Here is an 18614-nt window from a genome sequence, read left to right as displayed (position 1 = left end):
CCAGCTATGAAACTGTGGCAGTACTATCGTATTTCTTAGTAGTCAACTTCTCTTTTGTTTTTGTTTTTTTCCATAGGTAACCAGGTCCGTTTTTCAGAATTGAGACTTTTTCAGATTTTAAAAAAGATGATTTGACAGTCTTTTATTAAAGTTAATCATATACTTATGATACAGCCCAGCAGTCATCACTGCTAGATACCCAAGAGAAATGAAGTCATATGTTCAAAATTCTGTCTGTGGATGTTTCTGGTGGTGTCTTTATTTATAATTATCAGAAGCTAGAAACAACCCAAATGCCTGTCAACTGAATGGATATGCAGGTTGAGGTGCATCCACATTATGTCTAACAAAAGCATTTATACTAGCCCGATGCAAATGTTTATATATTCAGTAATTCTATTTAGATGTCATTCTATGAGTTAAAACTATAGAAAAAGAAATCAGATCAGTGGTTGCCATGAAATGGGATTTCTGAAGAGCCTGCAGAAACTTTTTGGAGTAATAAAAATGTCCTGTATCTCGAGGATAATGGCCATACAACTGTATAAATTTGTCAGAATTCACAAAATCCTATCTAAAAAGGGTAAATATTGCTATGTAAATTATACCTCAATAAATTTAAAAAATAAGTGAAAAAGAAAGGATACATCTACCATCTATTATAAAACAATCCTAGTGGGGTCTGATGTTGTACCCTAAAACATTAATATTTTTGTAGTGAAAAGTGTGATAGTGGTGTACACTAAATGCGTGAATTTTTGCTGCCAAATTAATTTTTAGAGCTTTTTGGACTTCAGATTTGCCAATAAGGAAGCATGAATTGGCAGATATAGAAAAAAGACCACCGGTGTAAAGGAAATACAAAACGATTGCCAAATTATTTTGGATCAAATATGCAATTTACCTTTCTAAACCCTTTTGGGGCAGGGGTCACAAGCATCATGATGGTTAAAAAAAAATTAATATCTCACTTCCCCAAACCACCATGTCCTATTGACATAGGTATTAGCCAGCATTCTGAGCTCCCAGACTCTGTATGTGGCATTGTAACCTGCCATGTTTAGAAATGGAATTCCTTCCCTTTTTTCTTCCATTTTTCTCATCTTTTTTAAAGAGTATTGAAAGATACTTTTCTCTGCAGTGTGGACTAACAGGCCAGTTTCTTTAAAAGTAGAGGCAAACTTTGCAGAATGTCTGACTGGCTACCAGCTTCCTAAAGGGAATAATTCCCTTGGCTTTTAATATCCAGTTTAACAAATGTATATGTCTCACAGTAAAATCTTTAAAATTTTTTTTGGCCAGTGTGTATTTATGTTTATATTTGTATCCTCATTTTTAATATAGTTGTTCTTTAGGAGTTGAAGGATTGGCTTCATTGGTGATGATGTAGTTGTTTGGTAGTCAGTAGGAAAACAACAACAACAAATAAACTTTCAGTTTAAGCAGTGACAATTTTAAGAATCTAAGTGACAGTTTTAAAAACAGAAGATATGGAATGTATTGGGGTAAAGATGGTATCTTAAAATAGTCATTAAAGTATTCTAAAGTTGGGCTGTACATATAGCTCAGTGCATGCCTAATAGAAGTGAAGCCCTGGGTTTGATCCTCAGCATCACACACACACACAAAAAAAAAAAAAAAAAAAAGAAGAAGAAGGGAAAAAAATCAAAAGTTAAGTGGTCCAATAAAAGTTTTCAACTGTTTTGTCTAATGCCCTCTCTGTACTGTTCAGTATTATGGGCACTGGCTATCTGTGCCTATTGAATATCTGAAATGTTATCAGTGTGACAGAAGAACAAAATTTTAATTTTTTTATAATTTTAATTTATTTAAATTAAGTAGCATGTGGAGGTATGCATACTATATTGGTCAACCATATGTTGGTATTAAGCACAGTTGATGTTTAATGCTAACTAATGTTAAAATTTGTTAAAACTATAGGAGACAATAGAAGAAAAGGCCCTCCAACCAATGTTTCAAGGCCCTGAATTTTATAAGGGGTGTGAAATGTTTAGTTTGATCTTGATTCTAGACTTAACTGGGGATTGGCTTTGACGCTAATTTGAGATACCTAATAAGTTCAGGGAAAAAAAGGTCAGAATTCTTTTTTAGTGCCTTATTGTTTTGAAGCCAATATCAGAATAAGTGGGAAAATTTGATAGAATTCAAAAGTAGGAGAAAGACAGAGCTCTAGTAGCTTTGTAGTTTTTTACCCTATTGTTCGGAAAATATTTATGAAAGATTCCATAGTGAAAATAATAATTCATATATTCATTCATGGTAGAATATCTGTCTGGAAATTGCTTTTGGTGGAAGACTTAACTTTAACATGTTAATATTAGATTATTTCCTGGTTCTTTAGCTAAATTCTTTCCACAACCACATAGGTGGTTCTGAATTTTCAAATCTGTTAGTGAAAATGCAATGCAGTATGTCACCTAAATTAATATTTTATTCCCCAAATGGGCTATTGGTTTAGCTCCATGAATCAATTACTTTATTTGTTCGTACCTTGAAAAAAAATATCTGTATCAGAATTATCAATTTATAATACTGCTTAGCACTTAGCAACACAAGAGTCCCAACATTAACTTGGTAATTGAGATTCTTGACTGAAGTCTTTACATAGCTCTTCCCTCGAGATACCTAATAAGTCCAGGAATTAAAACATGCTATGGGAAATGCAAAATATATTGACCATTTGACTAGAGCCAGAATGAATTTTCTTCATTCTTTTCCCTTGGCCCAGTGGCCCATGTTTGCAAGCTCATCTGAAAGTTCAACTGCTTTTGGTTTTGATGGAAATTTTTGACTTATTATTTTAATATATTTAAGCTTTTTAAAGTTGGTGATTGTCTTTGTTTCATAAAATTATCTTCTAGCCATTATTATTTTGTATATCACATCTTCCAAAGCCCAGATTTAGTGAGTCTATGCTAATATATAAGCCAAGTTCATGGTCTGACAGATTATTGGATAACATTCACTTATTAATTTTATTCACTTATTCTCTTATTAACCCCCAGATTAGTAGATAATCTAATCTTAGTCCATTTAACTGCCATAGCACTGTTTCATTAAATGTAAATGAATGTTGTAGATGATCCCTTAGAGCTTTCCTGAATTGAGGGTGAGGTGATATGGGTAAAGGTGACTTTCAAGTTGTATTCCCTGTGTTTTATACAAAGCAAGATGTATTGTGTGGGATTTGAAAGTAGAGAAAAGCAAAAAAAATCAGAATTTTTTTTTAGTCCCTTATTGCTTTAAGAGTTTGAGTCCATGTTTATAATCTTTCCATGCTTTTCCATCCCAACAAAATCAGATGACTCATTTTTACAAAACTAAGCTTACTTTGATCCTGTCTGTTGCTAAAGAAACAGATAAAAATTCCTTATGATATTAAAAAACTAAATAAAAAATCATTTTTATTCAGAAGGTAATTTTGCCTTTACACTAAGTGAAAGATTGTTTCCGACTCTCTCAGAGAAATGTGAAAGGGTTTTTATTTTTAAACTTCATTCTGATAACAGAGTTTTAAAAAATATTAATTTTTCTATCTGTATAGGGGTATTTATCTTTACATGTATTATTAGTTATTTGACTAATAATGACAATTCAGACTTCAGAAAGTAAACTTTTTCGCTTATTTTTCTTAATCCCACTTTATTCTAATAAAAAATGTTAAGCCATCTATTATCTCCATTACGGCTGCTATTATCTTAAGTATAATTGCCTAGTTTCCTTTCTAGCTGATCTATTGCTAGTCTTTATCTGGATGTTATTAAAGAATGTAAATGCTCCATAGAGCATCATAGTCTCAGCCAGAATATTTTCAGTTTCTCAGCTAAAATGAAATAGATCTGGAGGTTTGACTGTTAAGTAAGTAGCTCAAATTTGTTGTCAGAGTGTATGAGGGGCTCTGAATTCATTATGTCAGTTGTTCCTAAGAGGTAGCATTTGAAAAATAGCTTCAGTTGTTTGTGGATTGTGGTCCTTGGGCACCAGATAGTGGATGCTGGGATGTACTGCAGAAAAGCTGATTAAAGTATTAGGCTCTCCAACAGTAAGAATAGAAAGTCATTTGTAATATTATGTTAGATGCCTTGATATATTTCTTTTCCAAAGCTGGTCTTATCAGCTTCTCCAGGAAGGAATAACATTTTTGTAGAAATGTACCTTTTAGTGAAAACATCAATAAGCTATGCATGATGAGACACTTACATAGATAGACTGATTTGAACCTTGAGGACCCCAAGTACTCTGCAGTTTTATTACCTGGCTTATTGGAGTCATATTTCACTATGACTTAATTTTCACTAGTAACTACTTCCAGTTCACAATGTTAATGTGTTTTACTCTATTTGAAGATGTTTGTATTTCCTCCAAAATAAAAATTGTATCAGAATTTAGTTCTCTTTTTCTGGCTACTTTCCTCCCCTACAAAAGTTTACTGACGTTTAAAAATATTTATGTAATTATGAAACTTGCAGCTCTTTAAATAGGTTTTGTACTTTCCTTGTTAAAATATCTCAGTATTTATTCATTGCTTTCAAAATAAAGTTAAGACTTCTTAATTTATTCTCTGCCTCATTCTCAGCCATTCCCCAGCAAGTGTCCTTTGTTCAGGTTTATAGAGCTACCATTTCCTTTCTCATTTCATTTACTGTGGTTGCTTCCGTCTCCTCCACCCTTGTTCACTTGAGAATCACCTGTTCTTCCTTCACACTGCTCAACAATCCCGTATTCCAGAAAGGTTTTCTTAAACTACAGTTACCCTGTCTCTTACTAATTTCTTTTAAACTAGCCAGTAAATGCTTAGCATTTTATAAGATCTTTTCATATTCTTTTGTAATCATTTGTTTACTTGTCCATCTTCTTTAAAAATTATAGAGTATTCCTTGAGGTCAGAGATACTATTGTCTTTTGTTTTCTTGAACCTGGCATATAGGCCTTTCAAATGAATGAATGACTTTTACAGATATATACCATATTTGGTTTACTTATATATTTATTCTTCAGCCATTTGAGGGTATGGGTTATGCCATTTTCCTCCAAGAAGCTTTTAAAATTTACTTCTAACGTCTATATTCTTACCTAAAATGTTCAACTTCCACATTGCTACCTTAAATATTTAATAAAAATAGGTTTTTAGCTTTGAGTCTTACTGGCTAGAAGATATAATAATATAACTTTTACACTATAATTGGAAATTGAAAGAACCAAATCTATGATTATGAAATTGTGCATTCTAGTTTATGGATGTATACTGTTGAATCTATGATTTTATTGATATACAAAATCTCTATAAGGAAAAAAGAGGTATTTCATATTAGAATTATAACTTTTCATTTAATCTATAATTTTTTTCTTATGTGTACTTAGTATCTTCACATAATGATTTGTTAAGACACTTTGTATAATTATTTTTTTAATGATACAGCAAACTGAGTCAGTGTATTATAGCTGAATCATAGTCCTGGCTGTTCTTCTTATTTATTGACTGAATAAACACTGTGTTATTAAAACTCCTTGTCCTTCAAATGAGCTTGCAAAAAAAAAAAAAATATATATATATATATATATATATATATATATATATATATATATATATATATATATCTTGTTAGGTCTTGAATACCCTAAGAAATTTATTATGGAAGGTTTTTAATAATATTTCTACTTTCAGTTTTTGATATATTTTTAAATCTATTGTGAAAATATAGGAGGGGAAATTGTCCACATCAAATAACTGGATATCTGCTTATCCGCAGAGATGCCAACCTCCTTTTAAAAAATACATTCAATTATTTGTTAAAATTTGGTATTGAAGTTGTATAAAGGTTAAAGCATGTTAGAATGTTATTGCCATTTAAGAATGTATTCCCTGTTTTGGTTTTGGAGCGCTGCCTCCAAGAGGTTCATAGCATTTGGTACGTAGTTCACGTATTTCTAGTCTACAGACCTTCCCTATTGAGGCAGAGCCTTCGTGGTTCTGATATTTGCATTCTACAGCTATAAAGCTCAGTAATGGTAATTAATTAAAAAGAAACTTTCCATGTCATTACAAATAAAACTGAGGGGTTTTTTTTGAAGATTGGTAATTTGTACCTTTAAAAAGCCACACTATTTTGCTTTTGTCTCAGAATGTATTATGCTTCACAAGTATCCTGTGACAGCCTGAATAGAAAAGGGGAGAGGGGACATTGTCTTCAGCTGGCATGCTGTTATCAGAGGGAATGTGTTTCTGGACACGAGATTTAGCATTCATTGGTTGTCTGAAGAAAGCTATTTCATCTGAGGATTGGACAAGGAGCTGCGTCAGTTTGCTGCCCGTCTCCAAGGCACTGGTGATGCTGCCTTCACAAGCTGGCTAGCGTCACGGCTCCATCACCCAGCGGGGTGTGGACTCTCTTTTTCTGTTCTTCTCTATTTAATTCTCTATTTGCTGCCTACTGCATTTCTTAATCTGTCTTCTGCCAAATGCTAACAGCATGATATTTTGCAATCATCTAGGTGAATACAAGAAAGACGAACTCCTAGAAGCTGCTAGGTAAGTGATTCCATTCATTTTAAGTGAGTATAATGCATCTAAGAGAGAAAAAGGGGGAGGGCAGGTGGAGGTCTATAAAAATTGTAGCATGTTATTGTCTTGCTTGGATTTTATGCAATAATACAATTTAGATCTTATAATAAATCTTTGAATACTTTATTTTACATGATTAATGTGTATAATGATGAAAATTTTCACTTTGGTGATGATTATCAGGTTAATTTTATTTGAAATGTTTCTTAAGCTACCTGCAAACCTTAGTTGCCTGGCCTTTCAAATGATATTCTTGGAGTGTATAAATGCCTATATCTTCGTTTTCATTTGAAGATTTTTTTCTATCAAACCTCAAATGAGGAACATAAATGTCAAAATTTTTATTGTTTTATCTTGGTTGGTTGTAGTTTAGTTGATTTGCTCTTTACAACATTTTCTATGTATTTTTTTTAAACTCTAGTGTTTTAGATTATTTATTAGAATAAAGTTTGCTTGTAATTAAGATGATGACTTTGTATAGATATATAACACAAAAATGTTGACAGCTGCATTTTCCAAGATGTATCACTAAATGATTAACAGCAATTAATTGGGAAAATACTAATTTGAATATTGAAAAGAGATTCATTGGAATCCATACAAAAGGAATTAAAGCAAACCATTATTTTCCACTCTCTTATGAAAAAATATCCGTAAATATTCATAAGAAACTCCTACAATTTTATAGAAATTGACTTGCTACCTTTTTATAGGAGTGGTAATGAAGAAAAACTAATGGCTTTACTGACTCCTCTAAATGTGAATTGCCATGCAAGTGATGGGCGTAAGGTAAGTTATTTCAAATATAATCCCCTTTAGTAATTTCTTCTTGCTTGACAAATTATTTTGAAGTAGGGATGTGTATATATGTATCTCTACCTACATAAATATACATACATATATATGGCTGTATTTTTCTGACATCTTTTCACTGTAAAATGAAATACTCTTCTGTTATTGGTACTTGTGACATATTTATAAAGCTGGTAAAGCATGGATCTTAAGTAAACCTTTTCTCTTAAATATAAGACACTGAAAGTTGTCTGTCGCATGGAACTGTAGCTTTGTCAGTGATTAAAATGAACTATATATTGTTTTCTGTATATGATGATGAAAGTAGGAAATATTTATGCCCTATTTACCCATCTTTATTAGGACATTTGTATTTTTTTATTTCTTACTTGCGAGATTTGTTTGCTAGATATCAACACTTTTTCCATTAAAGCTGAGAAAATGTTAATTTTTTTTTAGATTTGTGTAATAGCTCTCCTTTTTAATTATTATTTTTGATTGACCAAGTCTTAATTATGGCATACTGAAAGAAAATAGATTAAAAGAGAGGGCAGTGTTCTGCATTAATATGCAATTGTCAAAAGTGTAAGGTAATATATAAAATGTACAGGTGGCAGCAGTTTCATCTATTTCGTATTCTTGCAGAATATAGTCTGAAATGCAAACCTTTATAGCCTATGATAACTGACTACAAAGTTTTGCAATGATTTACCTAATGGGCTGAAAAATAAAGCACTGTGTAGTGCTATAAGCTAGCAAAGATTTACTTAGTATAGTAACTTTGAGGAGGAGTTTTAAAATGGTAACTCTTCATTTTTCCTTCAGTTTTGAAGTTACTTTGGGAATTATAACACTCCTGTGTGTGCTTTGAACTCCAAATTTTATTTGGATCCTCTCAGTTGATAAAGTGACTTCTGTCACTGTGCAGAAAAGAGGCTTCTTATCTGGGTAAGTGCCACTATGGCGCTTATGCACAGATATTTAGAGCCCAGCCTACCTCAGTTTTCCATAGCCATTTTAATACTACAGAGTTTATGTGACATTACTCTAGCAGGAGTCTATTCCTATCCCTGCGTCATTCTTACCTTATGTACCATGACAGCCCATATCTAATTCAAGAAATCATAATTATTAAGGAGCATGATCACAGATTTTCTCTTTACTCCCTCACAAGTGTATAGAATTCCATTACTTTTCCTTTTCTTCTACCCAAAGGAGGATACATTGGCTTCCTTTTAGCTAGAATCATTGTATTTCTCATCCACATTCTATGGCTTCTTTCACATAGACTTCCTTAAATTATTGTTGTTTATACATGTCTTCTTTTTCTACCAATCAGTCAGTTGTCTTTGTATTTTTCGCAGGACCAAGCCTGGCACTTTGCAGGTAGCAGCAGCTTAGGCTATGACTCTGATATTCCCTGATGAACATAATTTTGTCATCTGAGTGAGAAAATCATCTGCACTCTGTCATTTAGAAAATGAAATCAGAAGTATGTGAATGGGAGATTTTAGATTGATCAGTTTTTTCAAATAGAATTAGAACAAGAAAATTAGACTTAAGCATTTGTTATGGGTCAGTGATATGCATATAGAGAGAATCATTCACAATTGTCATTGGTATGCAAACTGCAAGTGAAAATTCATAATTTAAATGGAATATTATTCATATTTAGATTTTATCCTCATTTATGGCACAAAGTAATTCTTATTATGTACCCACAGTTGCGGTAAAGCCACAAAGCAGTAAATATTTTCAGTGCTGGTGGAGACTGGGACAAGATCCCTTAGCTATGACAGTGTTTTTTTTTTGTTTTGTTTTGTTTTGTTTTGTTTTTTACCAATAGTATTAAGAAAATGTGTAAGCAAATATAGCTGCTAAATCATAAGTCTCTTTCTCAGATATTTATATTTTTCAGGTCATTTGCATGTGTTTTATCATTAGAAAGTCAGATTACATATTAATGAGAGGATAAAGCTACTCTTTTGTACATAGTAAGTTAGTCAAATACATGAAGTTTTATTTCTTGACTTTCATTTTAGGAATTATTTCTTGAAGAATCAATTACATGTTGCAGAGTCACATCCTTTTTTAGAGGTTTTTTCACAGGACTATGTTAATGTAAGACTAAGTCCTATTTCTCCAAGATTTTACTATAGTTCTTGGTTTGTAGATTTTAAAAGTCCAGGAAAGCCGAACATGTGTCACCCAGCTGTAATCCTTGCTTTGGGGAGGCTGAGGCAGGAAAATCATAAGTTTGAGGCTAGCCCAGGCAACTTAGCAAGACCCTGTCTCAAAATAAAAAGGGCTGGGGATGTAGCTTAGTGGTGGAGTAACAGTGGGTTCAGTTCTCAGTAGAGCAAAAAGTAATAATAAAAATAAATATACAGAAAATGTTAATTATGTAATGTTTTGGGATGAGAAATGTTTCTTATACAGTCCTTGTAGATGAGAATTTGCCCCAAGATATATAAGGGTTTGAGACTAGTGTATTTTTTTTAAACATGATAGGTGGGATTATACAACATTTATACAAGTGTAAATTTTAAATATTGTCTTAATTTTGCACTGTGATTTGGTAGTTAGGTAATTTGTGATTATCTAATTAGGTAATATGAGTGGTTAATATTTTTATTTCCCACAGATATTTATTTTTCTACCTACAGAATTCTGAAAATAGTGAAGTAGCCATAATATTTTACATACTTTATATTGTTACATTGTTGTTGTGTTTTTCTCCAAAGACAATTACAACGAATTTAGTTTTAAATATCTTAATTGATTTATTTATGATTGTAGAATTGGGCAACACCTCATTTTATGAAAGAATATACTGGTGAGCTGAGCGAAGAGGTTGGCTTTATAAGACAAAAGAGCTAAGGAAAGCAGAAACAGAACAAAAAGTGGATGGGTATTTCAAAGTTATTTTTCTGTAAAGGTTGAATTAGAAGGGACTTCCTTTTCATGTTAGCCAGAACTGACCTGTTTGGGGATCTGGCTATTTTTCTAACTCCCCCTAACCCCAGAGTCTTAGGAGGTCAAATAAACAACTTGTTTTTAGCTTGTCAGTATTGAACTCCAGCATGAGTAACTCCATTTTGGTTTGGTCTGTTGGGTCTACTGCAGGGAGCTGAATTTAAACCAATGCCTCATTTTTTTTTTTTTTTCCTGGTGCTGGGGATTAGAACCCAGGGCCTTGTGCATGCAAGGCAAGCACTTACCAATTGAGCTGTATCCACAGTTCATAAATTTTATTTAACATTTTACATGTGAATCAAAATTGGAGGTTGACTGTTCTAGAAATTTTATTGATTTTTTTTTACCCTAAAATCCAGAGGCAGAAAAATTGTAATATTTTATTCTAAGATCCTACTTTCATGCAACTACTCCCTTTTAATGATGGCTACACTAGAAATGTAGTGGAATAGATATAATTCTCTTCTGACTTCTGCCCATTATGAGTATCCATTGCATTCCATAATTCTTGATTGCAGTGAAGTACAGCAAGAGCCTTAAAACAGATTGTTTCCTTTCTAGAATACCTTATTCCTGTATTTCTACACTTATGTTTCTAGACCTTTAATCTCCCTTTGTGGGATTTTGCATCAATACCAGATGTTTTATTAGCAATTATCCAAGTGTTCTGGCCTTGTGTGATATCTGAGCTTAAGGTGGCAATATTCTCTTTGTTTTTCAGCATTAATTTTCACAAGTATACTTTTCTTTCTATAATAAATAAAAATAAATATTTAAATTCATCTCAGATTTATTCTAATAATCAACCCTCTTGAGAGTTCTTTTTGTTCCTTCTTTGCATTATTCCCCTTTCTTGGCTTTCTTTATCAAAAACTGTCCAAAAACAAAAGTCCTAAATTTAATCTTTCCTTATCATAACAAGGAAATAGCTAATTAGGGATTAGTCTGCATATTCTTAAATGGGAATATTATATATCTGTGCATTATCTATTATGACTGCTATTGCTTTATGTGTCACCAAATATTAAAAATAACTAAATAATTGGTGCTTTTAAAAATAAACTATTCAATATAATTTCTGGTTTCTTTTTGGTTTTTTTAATTTATTCATTCAACCAAAACTCAATGCCTACCTTAGGTCATTGTAAGTGTCCTGGGAGATAAATATGTGGTTAATGGTACTGTTTATAAGGAGCTAAAAAACTGAATGATTACGACATTATCCAACACATTGAAACAGGTGTGCTAAAAAGAGGTAATTTTTTTTTTTGCTTTGGTACAGTCATATAAAATATAGACCTAAGGTAAGATCTTTTCTGGCATTTTTATTTTTAAAGCATTAGTATATAGACATGTATGTCTTTGTGTAAGAAACCACAAATTTAGATGAACAGGCAATTGGAGGAACATGCTTTAATTCAGAAAAATTAACTGAAAGCTTGCTTTAAATGTCAGATTTCTATGGTGTAAATGTTTGCTCCATAAAATTGCTAATATTGAATAAGACTCTGGAAACAGATTAGTGTTTAAAAACTATTTTCAAATGGAGATCAACCAGAAATAAAGTAAAATTTATTATCATACCTTGAAGACATCATGAAAAAAAATGATGTGATATGCTTCAAAGACCAAATATACCTTAAGGTCAGAATGATTGAGTTCTGTTCTTGGCTCTTTTGTTTTGTAAATATGTGGCTATGGCTCTAGAAATTTCAGTTTACTCATTTATAAATGGTTATATTCATACCCATTCCACAAGGCATTTGAGAGGACTAGTGAAATGGGATTAAGGTGCTGGGATAGTTTGTAGCACATAGTAGAACTTCAATAAATTAGATTGTACTCATTTGATAAAGTTTTAGAAGCTTCTGAACATATTCAGAATGGACACATATGAGTCTAACATTCCCTACATCCCCACTTAAATTGTCCGTATTATCTAAGCTCAGTCACAGGTGGCAGTTGAATAAAAATCAGTTGTTGGTTACCAGGTAATCTATAAAGTGTGTAACTGAATTAACTTTTATTGGAGTTTGGCCTTCCCTTTCTCCCCACCCATAAATAAATTTGTTTAAATTAGCAAGTTAACAAATTCAAAAATGTGTTTTTGAGATATGCACCCATTTTTAAATACTTATTAATTAAAAAGTAATATTTAACTGAAAATAATACCACAATATTTATTTGAATTCCATAAAGCACATCTAGTGAAACATGAGGAAGATATAGGATTAGTGTAAGAATTTTGCATTTATATTTAAGTTTTGGAATTGAATACATTCATCATATTGTAATATAAACAGAATTTCTCATTATTTTTGGTGAGTAGACCCCCTCCCTCAATATAACTCTTCTCTAAATATCATGTTTGCAGGATTTTAGCAATCCCTATGTGGTATATTATTACTTAGAAGACTCCTCAAGGAACCAGGCCTCTTATTACTTTTGCTTCTACCTAGTTCCCTCCCATACTGACCCTGATATTAGCTGGGACTGCTTTGGTAAATAACATAAAGACAAAAGTGATGATTGTTCATTCGAAGGCAAGCCCCTGAATTGGTCTGGCAGCCTCTGATGTTCAGAATGCTCCTTCTCCAAGCTCGGCTGCTATTCCATGAGGCACCTCTGGTGGCATGTGGAGAGGTACATGTAAAGAAGAATTGAGGCTCCTAATGAGCAGATCCACCTGTGCTTGTAAATAAATGATTCTAATTGTCCAACCATCACAGGCATTCAAGCCCCATGTGAGTTTCTTGTTGAACCTTCAGGTGGTGTCAGTCATCCTAACATCCCAGCTCTTGCCACATAGGCAGAATAACTGCCCAGGTAACTCACCATTGCTGAGGTTGCTTTTTATGTAGTAATAGAGAACTAAAATACCCTGACTATAAGAACAGAAAATGCAATGCTTGTTATCTAATAGGCAAGAAAGAATGTATCTTTTTTTCCCAAATGGATTACTTTGAGAATGATTTTCATAGCTACATAGCAGAATAAATGAGGATTTTTTAATGATCTTCCAAATATATTCACTTTATATCCAGTTATTTTAAATTTGCATCTTACAATTTGAGAGGTTTTCCCCCATAGCAAAATAATTTCATGTGTATATTTTGGGGTCATGATATTATGAGCAAAGGCATAAACTGAAAGCTAGAAGATGAAATATTAAATTATAAGTAACTATTATTAGCTATATATGGTTGGGCAAGTTTTATATCTGAGTCCTCAATTTTTTTTAATCTTGAAATGTAAAGGATTTGAGCCTTGTGACTTCTAAACTACCTTTTGATTCTAACATTCTAAGACTGTAATATGTTTTATTCGTTTTTTTAGCAGTTAGTAGTAACTAGCAGTAACACAATTGGATTGCTTAAGAGTCTGTAGTGTCACCTTGGAGACAATACTCTGGTATCTGGATTAAAGTTTATATAGAGCCCTCTTCCCCTATAAGAAAGCACTAACATTACCAGGGGGCACATATCTGGCCTCCCCTGGTTCTTAGTGCCCTTTATCATTTTCCTTTTTCTTGTCAAATCTTGGTCGATAAAAGGTCATACCATTTTTAAACTTTCCAACTTTTATGGATCATAGTTCAGGCATTTCTTGGGATTACAAGAAGGTCAAAATTCATTAAGTCTGCATCAGGGAACTCTTCAAGTACTTTAGGTTTAATTATATATCTAATCAAATCACTTCTTTAGAGTACTACTTGCTGAGCAATGCGTGTCTTCTGTAATACAGAAATTCCTTAGAGCATTTTTTTCTTGCCTACTTAAGTTGGGAAATATTGTATAAAATCCTTATGCTTGTGTATTCATCTTGTAACAATAGGGCCTTGAAAATGTCTTGTCTTAGAATTTTTCACTGGGGAATCACTTACACTACAAAAATCTCCATTTTGTCAAGAACAACACTCCTACTGAGGGTAATTAATATTCATGCCAACTATGCTGTTTTACTCTTCAAGAAATGATTCTTTAATGGAACAGGACACAGTGTTTAACATCAGGAGGTGAGACTCAGTTGTCCGTTTTACTTGGATTTAGCCACCCTCTCTCCTCCTAGCTTTGGATTCTCCTGCATTCATATCCTAAAGTACAATTTTCCTGTGGTTATCTCCTTTACCTTAATTGAGGGATAAGACGGGAATTAAGTATTGAATCATTTGGCTATGAGTAAAATTCATACGAAAATTTTATTTAGAAGCCAAGTTGCAAAAGTGACACTTCAGCATCTATTTTTTTAAATTATTAAAATTTATGTGTGAAGCCCTTCCCCCATCCTTCATCCACCACCCCAGTTTTTCCCCCTGCCTCTACAGGTAAACCAAGTTGTCTCAGTATGCAGTAGCTGGAAAAACATCTACCCAAAAGACTGGCAAGAGAGAAGGATAAGGAAGAACTGTGTAGGGTAGCTTCAGTGATATTGCTGGTGTCATAGTTCAGCTGAATAGAATAGTGGGTGATGGTATTTTTTAATTGTGCTTTGTAACTTAAATTTTCATTGTTTTTATTGTAATATTTTTTTTTTTGTTTTAGTTATACATGACAGTAGATTACACTTTGATACATCATATATAAAGGAGTACAATTTCTCATTCTTCTGGTTGTACATGATGTAGAATCCCACCAGTTGTATAGTTACATATGTACATAGGGTAATAATGTCTGATTCATTCTACTATCTTTCCTACCTCCATGCCTCCTCCCCTCCCTTCACTCCCTTTTACCTAATCTAAAGTAACTCTGTTCTTCCCTAGCCCCCCATTGTGAATTAGCATCTGCATATCAGAGAAAACATTCAGCTTTTGATTTTTATGTATCAAATGTTACATGATGAAGATAGTTAAAAACACCCCTATAATCATTATGGCTTGTGTACTCTTTGTTGCTTGAACACACTGTTGAGTTAATATCATTTGACAGTAGAATTGTACAAAAAGTTCTTAAAACCTTTAAATAAAGAGAGAACTGTTCTGTGTAAAAGCCTTGCTTAGGTGAAAAGATGATCTGATTCCAGGAAATCCTTCTAGCCTGATGAGAATCCACAAAAAGAAAATAAAGAGTTAATTATAGATTTAAGAATTCTGAAATTACCTCTAGCTTTGAATTAGCATTATTAATATAGTTGGTTGCAAACATAAACATGGTATCTTTAATCAGCTTGAACTACCATGCCATTGACAGGGTGCCTTGAACAACAGAATTTTATTTCTCATAGTTCTGAAGGCTGGGAAATCCAAGATCAAGGTGCCAGCATGTTTGGTGGCTGGTGAGGACTCTCTGGCTGTATTCTTGCGCTTTGCTTATATAATAGAGTAAAAGCAAGCTCTCTGTGTAAGATAAGAGGGCACTAATCCCATCATGAGGGCCCCACCCTCATCTGAACTTAATTACCTCCCAAAGAAACTGTCTTCGAGATACTATCACATTAGAGATTAGGATTTAAAAATATATGAATCTGGGAGGGGGGATACAAGCATTTAATCATTAATAACTTGGTTATTTTTATATTATGGGCTTTTAAAGAATATTTATATTTGTAGATGGACACAATACCTTTTTTAAAAAATTTATTTTTATGTGGTACCGAGGATCAAACCCAGTTCCTCACATGTGCAAGGCAAACACTGTATCACTGAGCTATAACTCCAGCCCTTGTAGTGTAATCTTTTTAATTTAACTAAAAGGAAAATCATTCAAGAAGCCTACTTCTCTTTTTCCCTGTCCCCCTCCCATTTGTTCACTTGTTCAATTAAATCTGAATTATAAAGAGAATTTCTAAAAATATCAAGAATCTTCATGCTATACCTTCATAAGATAAAAAGAATGCTTTCAGTAACTAGTAAGAAGCATCATTCTCTTCTAAGAATGGCATCAGAAGTAAAACTTTAAAAATGTAAATAACATGCATAATTATTTGAAGTCCATATTTGGGTAGGTTAACTAATATATCTGGAAACAGATTAATTCTAAAGGGGAATTGTTTCATAATTTGGTTTTCCTGTTGTAAAGTTGTTTTATTTTTTAACAGTAAGATCATAATAATCTTAAATACCATAAAAACATTCACGAAAATAATCTTCTACCTTTATAGAGGTTTTAGTACCTGTTACAATTGGGGGAGAAGGCTGTGGACAGGAAACAAAACTAGAGATCTCTGCTTTTGCCATCACTTGTCTTTTGGATTCATGTACGTAAATCCAGAAACCGCAAGGATGTTATCACTGCAGGGACTTTGAGGTGGCAATGTGTGGCCAAAGTCCTGGAGGTCTTAACCACATTAAAGTCAGCTACAGGAATTTGCCAGTTTCTGATTTACAGTTAAAATGACTACCTAATGAAGTAAGGTTGAAGGATTCTCTCCTGTGTAATCTTTAGATTCCATTTAGTGCAACAGTTATCTATTATAAGCATTACTTAGGTTTTCATATCTAAGCATCAACGATTCTAAGATTGCAAATATCAGGAACTCATGAAGTTTGAACAGTATAAATATTTCTCATAAAATATAAAAATGAGGCTATTATCCCATCAGGAAATCTGACTTCCATAAAGTCTACAAGCTATTTCTCATTAAACAATGAAAAACTAATGTTGTACTTTGAGAGTACTAAGCATTTTGTTTTTGTCCCGTACAAACTGTATGAAAGCATGCTATAAACTTATTTTGGGAGGCTGAGGCTGGAGAAAAGAGACAAATTGCTGACTGTTGAAGAATTCCCTTGGAGTTTACACAATGATAATGTTAAGTTGAAATTGACTGAAGCTGACGTTCAGAACTTTATTATCACAAAGATCACTTTATGTGATCCTGTTCATTCTTTTTTTTGTTCACTTCCTTTCTCTCTCTTTTTCTTCTTAATACGTGCCCTTAAAGGCAGCCCTTGGTATTCTCACTTTAATTTTTTACTATTTAAAGCAATTAAAATAAAAAGCACTTATTTTTGTAAAATAGTTCATAAAAGTTCCATAACTTTTCAGATGCCTAATATGTTTTGCTGAGTATATATTTTGTCTCTGAGGCTATAACATCCATCATTATTCTAACTCTATTCATGTAATTTATTTGCAATTCATAAAATATTATTTGGAAGAGGCCTTAAATGGCAACTAGTCCAGCAATGCATTGTTGAAACTTTCATTGTGAATAATTCTGATGGGTTCTGCTTAACTACATTTAAAAAAAAAAAAAAAAGAGAGAGATGGCTCACTGATATAGATGAGTTTGATCTGGATTTAGTGCCCAATATAGGGTGTCATACTTTAAAAAGGGATATTGACCATCCAGAGGGGGACCAGAAAGCTAGTCAGGAAAATTACTTTATAAGAAGTAGTTGAAGCAGCTGGAGGGGCATAATTCAGGAACATACCACTGGGAAGGAAGCCAAACAAAATTATACTTTTCAATTTCAATTTCAATTTTGTTCTTCCTTGATATGAGATACACACACACATACACACACACACACACACATTTAAAGCAGTACTGGGGTTTGGGGATTAAACCCAGGGGTACTTTACCACTGAGCAACATTCCCAGCCCTTTTTTATTTTTTACTTTATATTTACTGGGGTTTTTTTTAGATAGCTATTATTATTAAGGAGTTTCACAATTCTGGGGTGCCCATTCTAATGGTATGGTCATACTGTCAATATTGATAGTTTGTGTGGTGACCTGTGGATCAGAGTACTAAAGTAGTCAGAAACAAGAAGATCCCTGCCCACATTAGTAATTCTTTTTGCCACTTACCCATGCTGATTTGTTTCTTAACATCCTGTCTAGAACCTGAGCTTCCAACCAAAAGCATGAAAGTTCTAAGTTCATACTACCTAGATTTGATCCCTGTCTCCTCTATTGTTTCCCTGTTCCTTGGTTTCCTCATTTATTCTAGTTGTAGTTTCTATCTCAGGTAGTTGCCGTGTAAAGCAAACAATACATACAGTGCACTTTGTCATGCTCTTTTTTGTAGTTCAAGAATTAAGAAACTTCAGGGAAACTATCTGATCTTCATTGTGATTTTTTAAAATTTAAATCCCTTGAAAAGACGAGCACTAAGAATGAGATATATTTCCATGGATACTTGTCCATATTGATTCTCTAGCTTTTAATTTGTTTAGATTCTGATCTAAGTGCCACTGTCTCAAAGAGCTTCTTAGCTCTTTGCTTTTTGGCAGATTAATCATGCCTCTGTGCCTGATAGAAATTTAATAAAGCTCTGATTATGTGTTTATTGTATTTTCCTAGGAATTTTATCATA

General features: G+C 32.9%; 1 protein-coding gene across 2 annotated transcripts in view; it reads left to right on the top strand.

Annotated features, from left to right (window-relative positions):
• Tnks (tankyrase) overlaps positions 1-18614 on the top strand; it is a 200239-nt gene that overhangs the window by 95123 nt on the left and 86502 nt on the right. For both annotated transcript variants that reach the window (XM_046466386.2, XM_046466385.2), the window contains exons 4-5: positions 6514-6550; positions 7297-7372. In XM_046466386.2, the coding sequence (XP_046322342.1) occupies positions 6514-6550; positions 7297-7372 (113 nt within the window). The remainder of the gene's footprint in view (positions 1-6513; positions 6551-7296; positions 7373-18614) is intronic.

This window comes from Marmota monax, unplaced genomic scaffold (assembly GCF_021218885.2).
Source record: "Marmota monax isolate L192 unplaced genomic scaffold, Marmota_monax_Labrador192_F-V1.1 WCK01_AAM20220418_F8-fsc00369, whole genome shotgun sequence".
Classification (NCBI taxonomy): Eukaryota; Metazoa; Chordata; class Mammalia; order Rodentia; family Sciuridae; genus Marmota; species Marmota monax.
The sequence above is the reverse complement of the archived record's forward strand: the minus strand, read 5'-3'. Positions and strand labels throughout refer to the sequence as shown.